This window comes from Loa loa, assembly GCF_000183805.2.
Source record: "Loa loa unplaced genomic scaffold supercont3.276, whole genome shotgun sequence".
In the NCBI taxonomy this organism is placed as follows: domain Eukaryota; kingdom Metazoa; phylum Nematoda; class Chromadorea; order Rhabditida; family Onchocercidae; genus Loa; species Loa loa.
The window spans coordinates 67,560-75,507 of NW_018108456.1; the positions used below are offsets into that span (position 1 = coordinate 67,560).

General features: G+C 23.6%; 2 protein-coding genes across 2 annotated transcripts in view; both read right to left on the bottom strand.

The window, feature by feature from the left end:
• The window catches only part of LOAG_14371 (hypothetical protein), a gene marked incomplete at both ends in the record, with an annotated part of 1,443 nt that extends 859 nt beyond the window's left edge, over nucleotides 1-584 (bottom strand). The window contains one exon of the mRNA XM_020448801.1: nucleotides 453-584. Coding sequence (XP_020301081.1) covers nucleotides 453-584 — 132 coding nt within the window. The remainder of the gene's footprint in view (nucleotides 1-452) is intronic.
• A 390-nt stretch (nucleotides 585-974) lies between these two features.
• LOAG_10769 (hypothetical protein) lies at nucleotides 975-2,229 on the bottom strand (the record flags this gene model as incomplete). The annotated part of the gene is made up of 3 exons (XM_020448226.1): nucleotides 975-1,057; nucleotides 1,834-1,960; nucleotides 2,173-2,229. The coding sequence occupies 3 exons, from the start codon at nucleotides 2,227-2,229 to the stop codon at nucleotides 975-977; spliced, it is 267 nt and encodes an 88-aa protein (XP_020301610.1).
• Nucleotides 2,230-7,948: the final 5,719 nt, after the last annotated feature.

Sequence of the window (7,948 nt, forward strand, 5' to 3'; positions counted from 1 at the left end):
TAAAAAAAAAAAAAAAACGAAAAATTTTACGCAAAAATAAGAAAATTTGACAAATAATCTATTTATTTATCTATTCAATCTTATCTATCTATCTTTTTATCTAATCTTATCTATCAACATCTACCTAATCTGTATACCTAATCTTATCTATATCTATTTACCTGCAATTAATCATCTTCTAATATTAAGCTATTTTTGTCTGAACTAATTTAATCATATGTTGTCATCAAAGAAATTGTAGCAAGAGAATGAAGAAGAAAAATTGTTATCTAAAAGATTAATCCTCATTAATTAATTTTATTTATGATAGGACTATTGATAAGACTATTGATTCGCTGAGAACTTAATTAATTTGGTAATTAAACTTAAAATTACATTTCTTTATTTTCTTTCTTGCTTTTTTTTCCTTTTTACAAGTTTGAAAATGATTGAATTAATTAAATGAATGACACCTTGGAAGCTTTACTTAAAGTTTGTAAGACTAATGGACCAATAGTATCAACGGAATCTGTTATAATGGTAGGAGAATTATTTTCCGTTGTAAGAGTATGCGTATTAGCTGATGTTGACGTTACTGTCGTCATTGCTATTGTTCTAAAAACAAAAATTAATTAATTATTTTAATTTGCTGAAAATTTGTGGACAGAATTAACTCTTTGCATTGATGAAACATCAAAATTGTTGTTAAATTTGTAACAAATAAAATTTTTACTATAAACTTCACTTCAAATAGCTATGGTAATTTTTTGAATAATGGATTTTAATTTTAAACAAATTTTTGTTTTTTTTTGGTCTTTTGAATTATTTTGCAATTTCAAAATTTAAAATTTTTCTTTTTGACATTTAAAATTTTTTATATAAGAGAATATTTCTTTTATAAAAATAAAAACAAAAGCAAGCGTAAATATTTTTATTTTTAAATTTTAAATATATTTTAAGAAATAAAAAATAATTATTCTTTCATTTGATTTTACTTACGAATCAACTCTTAAGCTGCCGTATTGCTTGTTACGTGATATACGTGAAATAACATAATTAATGCATGAAGGCCGATTAGCTAAAAAATTTGATGAATTTGGGAAATGAATTCAGCAATCAAATTAAAATTGCAAATAAATTTCCAATTCATTAGTTTTTGCGTTAATGTAATTGCATCAATTGAACAATCAGTAGTTCACTTTTAATCGTTTTTTTAAATTTGTTTAAGTTTTAATTGTTTTGTTTACAAGAAAAAAAAATGTTTTCATTGCGTTCATTTTTATCTTTTCCTTTAGATTAACAAAATGAATGCAATTACTTCATTTGATTGATTTAAATGTTGCATTAAAATTTTAAGATAGAAAATGAAAATAAATTTGAAAAACAATTAATGTAATTAATTGTTGTAATGTAATTAATTAATTAATAATTTTGTCATTTCAAACGAAAAAAAATCTTGCTTTGTGATCAAATCAATCTAACAATTTCTAATGATTCAATTATGAATAGCTATTGATCATATTATTCATGATTGCATTTTTTATTTTAATTTTATCATTCATTAAAATTATTAATTTCATAAACCATTTTGGAAAATTATATATTTTTTTCTTGTATATGATAATGTTTAAATTTATCATATCATATCATTTTATGATTATATCATTCTAGCTGCAACATTCATATAATTTAACAACAATATTTCAGATAATTTCATTTCATTTCTACACTTTCCATACAATATGACATTTGCAGTATCTTTAACAATTTACCAATGAATAATTAAAGTAAATATTTAAAATTAATATTTACACGTAAAATAAAAAATTTAACAAAAAAAAAATTTAAGCTTACCATTTTGTCGTTGCATTGAATTAAATTTACAAATGACAAACATATATGAAAATGTAATAATTGCGGTGGGTATCCAAAAAACAAGCAATAAATGTGTTATATTATACATTTTCTCCAATCGAAGAACCTAAAAATATTTGTAAAAAATAATATGAAAATATTTAATTTTAATTCTTTTATCAAAATGAAATTTATTTTGTTAATGTCATTTTGTCCTTTATTATCCTTTGAAATATTATTTAGATCTCCACTATAAAATTAAATTCATTTTTTGAATTTCTCCTTTAAAAGTAAAAGGATTGCTGATGTATTAATAGATAATAATTACTGATAATACACCTGTTGGAAATCAGCCGTTAGCAGATCTTTTTCTTCATCCGTTTCAGCTACTGTCATTTGAATGCCATATTTGTATGCATAAATTGTCCATATGGGTGTACATTGGCTAGAAGAATTTGAGAAGAAAAAATGAAATGTAAATTTAAAATTAATTGAATGATAAATTAAAAATCATTAGAAATTTTAGACAAATTGCGTGAAAATAATTTGTTCCAAATATTTCACAAATAAAACAAAGAATTATTCTTGTTATTATAGCTGATATTATATGTCTTTTTTAAAATGTCAAACTTGAACGGGAGGACGAAAATAAGTGTGTCATTTGAATCTGAAGTTGTAGGTCATAAGTATCAGTACTTTTGGGTAGTAAATGTTTCATAAATGCTTCAATGTTGCAGTTGTAATTTTTTAAATTTTATATAGTTCTGATGAAGAGTGATGACGAAAGGAATGAATTCTAAGTTATGCGGCAAAGAGTGCCGCAGTTTTTGCGATAAAGGGAGGAACGTAAATTATGATAAAAGATAAACCGCAAGCTATGCCGCAAAGACGGAAGTATAAGTTATGTGGTAAAAAGTAAGATGCAAGTTATGCGACAAAGAGTGCCGCAGTTTTTGCGATAAAGGGAGGAACGCAAATTATGATAAAAGGATAAACCGCAAGCTATGCCGCAAAGACGGAAGTGTAAGTTATGCGGTAGAAAGTAAGGTGCAAGTTATGGGACAAAGAGTGCCGCAGTTTTTGCGATAAAGGAAGAACCGTAAATTATGACAAAAAGATGAACCGCAAGCTATGCCGCAAAGGCGGGAGTATAAGTTATGCGATAGTAAGATGCAATTTATGTGACGAAGAGTGCCGCAATTCTTGTGATAAAAAAGAGAAGCAAATTAGTAAAAATTTCAAAAATAATTTACCGAAATTCGATGCTTTCATTTGGTTGATATACACGAAATATGAATATTTGTGGCACCGAAAAAATAGTCGCAGCTATATATGACGTCGCAAGCATATATTTTACCCAGCAAAATGCTAATTTTGATGCTTTTATATTGCTACAATAATAATATGTAAATATCTTTATATTTCAAAATAATGAAAGTTTTAAAAATTTATGCTAACAAAAAAAAAAGAAAGGTACCAGTATTTGATAAGTCAACTAAACTGTTTGTGAAATAATTTTCATAATAAAAAATTTTGGTGGAGAGAAAGAAAAAGGAGTTAATACAATTATTGAAAGTTTTCTAATTAAAAAAATTTCAATTTTTCAATTAATTTTTGAAAATATCATTTTTTTAAATTTTAATTACAAGTGTATTTAAAAAAATCAAAAATTTGAAAATTTCAGTTTTTCAAACTATTCATTATTAATTAAATGCTGTAAGCATGAAATTGTTGGTAAATGATGTATGTCTTAAATTTTCAATTATTTATTTGCTTTTTTTTTTTGCAAAATTCAGATTTAAACGAAATGAAAGACTAGAAGAAGTAAATTGTTTGGTAAATTAAACAAAGACAAAATTAATTAAATATTCTTAAGAATAATTGTTATTCGAAAGTTACCCGAAAGATGTGTTAATAAGTTTGAAATTTCATAAATTTTCAAAAATTTTAAATTATTATTTCAATGTCTAAAAGGCACTCAGTTCAAGAAAAACGAAAATTTACAGTAAAAAAAAAAAAGAAATTTTCGTTTTAACATCATATTGAATTGGGAAAAAAGTTTTAAAAATTGAATAAAAAAGAAATCCTCGAGCATTCGAGTAAATTCATTTAGAAATGTAATGTCATTCGCGAGATTTTGATTTTATTTTTACTTAGTTTTTTTTTGTCGTTAAATTTGCTCTTTGAAATTCTAAAAATTTCACACTTTCACTTTTACTGAAATAAATGACAATGCTAAATTGTCTTATGGCATATTTTTTTTATATCCCGCGACAATTTCTCAGTAAAAAAAAAGATGCGAAATTAGGGAACAAAAGTGACAGAAATTTTTCTAATTTTCAAAATTTATAACCTAAAATTTGATTTTATGAATAAAATTATCGCAAAATAATTGATGACATCAAATAATTAATGAAATTAATTGAAGTCAAAGATAGAGCACAGGAAAAAAAAAAAGACAAAATAAGACAAGAAGAATCTGAGCTAACTTTATTCGATATGCTCCTTGCGCTCGATCAATCGCTATTACAACAACAACAAATGAATTTAAATAAAAATTAAATGTGTGAAAAAATTTGCATATGCGACATAAAGCATCACCACCATACCACTGAAAATTCATTGATAATTTAGGACAATTTATATAATTAAATTTCATTAAATTTCAGTTTGAAGGCTACGAAAATCACTTCTGTATTAAATTTATATTCTTGTTCAGAAGCTATCAAATTTGATTTGATCTTCACTGATACAAAATTAAATTGTTTGTCCGAAATGTAAATGAAATCTTCAAAATTTCGCTAATGTATTTAAAAATTAAAATTATTGAAAAAAATCATAAAATGAATCATTGATATCATAAGGCAAACGTAATATAATTATATCAAATTGTTAAAAAGCAATTGAAAAATTCGGCAATAATAACTCAATTCAAATAAAAAATAAAATGCGTTTTAATCAATAAAAGAAATGAATTTAGAATAAATTTAAAAACTTCTATGTATGACCCTTATTTGTTTTTTTGTGGAAAATGTTCATTTGTGATAATTAGAAATAACATTTGCTCTAAATAATTTAAATTTACAATTAATTACTTTTATATCACCTTTAAAGAGTAATAAGAAAGAATTAAAAAATACAAAAAATTCTTTTGCCTTACAAATAATCCGCTTATAATAATTTAAAATTGGAAATAATTGCTATCATAAATGATTTAAATTTACACTAATTATATAAATTATCTTTAATTTGTAAAAAAAAAATGAGTAGTTTTAAAATATTTGTATTATTCAAAAAAAAAATAAATAAATAAATAAATAATCAATAAAAGAAAAAGGAATGAAAAAGTACTTGAAATGTTATCATCCAAATGATTTGTGATGGTATATAAATGAAAATTGTTAATAAATCAGCGATATTCAAATGTAGTCTAAGTGAAATTATTTGATTTCGTTGCTTTCGTCCATTCACATACAAACGAAATGTTCGTCCAAAGCAAATTAAATTTAATGGTCCACCAATACAAAGACATAATAAATATATTATTATTTCAACCTGCAATTATATAATTACTAATGTTATATAAATAAAAAATTAAATTTAAATGGAAGAAATGAAATGAATAAAATTATTTAAAATTCTACGTATATATTCATCTTGGCAAAAAAAAAGAAATTGAATAGAGGACAAAATAAATATATTATTATTTTCAACCTGTAATTGTATAATCAAATAATAAATATATTATTATTTTCAACCTGCAATTGTATAATTAAGTAATAAATATAGCATTATTTTAATCTGTAATTGTACAGTAACATAATAAATAACCTGTAATTAATATATCATTATTTTCAACCCATAATTGTATGACTAAATAATAAATATATCATTATTACAACCTGTAATTGTATAATTAAATAATAAATATATTATTATTTTCAACCCATAATTGCATGACTAAATAATAAATATATCATTATTATAACCTGTAATTGTATAATTAAATAATAAATATATTATTATTTTCAACCTATAATTGTATAATTAAATAATAAATATAGCATTATTTCAACCTGTAACATGTACAATTACATAATAAATAACTTGTAATTATATGATTACTAGCATTTAAAAATACAAAACAGAAAAAATTAAAAGAGTAAAATTATTTAAAATTGTATATGTCATCCCGATATAATCATCCCGACGATGAATAAAAGAAAATTGAATGGAGATAGGAAGAAAAGTACAAAGTAATTAATTCCATTAAAGTTAACAAATCGGAATGGAAAAATTGTTAACGGATTTGTATGTAAAAATGCGCACAAACTAATTGCAGTAAACCTAAAATTGGGAAGCGGAATGGTTCAACAGATGGCTTTTTCAAAATTTTCATTATTCCGAAAAGCATCTTTCATTTATGTTTTATTCCATTTTAAATAGTCAAATAATTTGGATTGAAATTTTCGAAAATAAAAATTTTTTATTGCAAATTAAAACTTATAAATTATAAAAAGAGAAAAAGTTTATTTTATTCATTTATTTTTTTCTTTCAATGTTAAATATTTCACTCGTGATTTTTTTTTTCATTTATTACTGTATATTATTACTGTAACAATTATCCTCATCATGCTGTATTATGCAAGAAAAATAAATAAATAAATGATAAATTTAAAAAAAAAAGAGAAAAAAGAGTAAAACGTACAAATTCTGCTGGTAATAAACGATTTAGAGATTCAAAATCGATATACTGATATTGTGTATCAAATAGTACCGTATCATTATCAATTGTTGACATCAGGTAATAGCAAGAAATTATTAACTATTACAATTTCTGCAATTATTAAAATTTTATTTCATTTGATTTAATTGAATTGAAATGAATTTTGACACAATCAATGCAGATATGAGACCTGAAAATAAAAACAAAAAAAAAAAAAAAGAATGGTGTAAATTTTATACTTATATTAGATTAAAATGTTTCAGAATTAAATAAAAATTTTAATTTATTAAATAAATTTCTTCGTCATCTTTTCCAGCATTTTTCCTGCTACGCAAATGAATTCGGAAATATTGATGGAAGCCCTAGCTAGAGTTCTCTTTTCTGGTTAAGGAACGAACTCCTTGGAATCGGTTTAGCCGGAGATAGGGATGTTTTTTTCCGTAAAACATCACGCTTCCTTAGTGTAAAATCCGTTTTTCCGACTTATTTACGCTATTTTACTCGATCATATGCTTGATCGATACATACGCCAATAGCCAGCCATCATATGATTGTTTCATATGTCAGATCAACTATTGCATCAGGAGATCTATAGATTCACTTTTCTGGAACGTCAAGATTGATGACAATCTTGCATTACAGAATCACTGCTAGCTCAAATCACTACTATTTTATGGTATGATCATACCATCTAAGATGACAATCACGTAACTTATCCCTTAAATTAAGACGATGACAAACCGAATCACTGTCATATGTTGTCATTGCATACATGATCAAGGTGTATAAAACTTGTTATCCATTGTAATATCCTTGTTTCTATTTGAAATCACTTCACGTATTTGCGTGTCATTCTTGCGCAAAAATTATGCTAATTTCCTTTGCATTGTTCTAATTTTAGTATGTGTTCATCAAAATGACCAAGTAATATTCTTCCTCATTTTTCATTTTTTCCTCTTTTTTTTTAAAATTTTAAAGTATTTGTTTTGAAATTTGAATTTGATCGGTAATTAAGAAAGTTGCGATTTGAACAAAAAGAAGTAGGAAATAAAGCCAAAAGAAAAAAAAACAGGTAAAGGAATTTTTGAATAAATAAATAAATATGAAATTAAAGAAAATAATATAAATTTGAAGAAAAGTTTCTTTTTTCCCTTTTTTTTTTTTGAAATTCATTTTATCATTTCTTTTTTCCATAAAATAGTGGAAGAGAAATAATTATTTATTTATAATGAACAATGAATGATATAAATATATAAAAAGGATAGAGGAATTGTTGAAATAAATTTCTGCATAATTCTTTCTTTTGTTTTTTGTTTCTTTTTTTTTCCTATATAAAAATGATGTATGCAATATCAATGAGTATTATCAAATAATAATTAATAAAGTAAA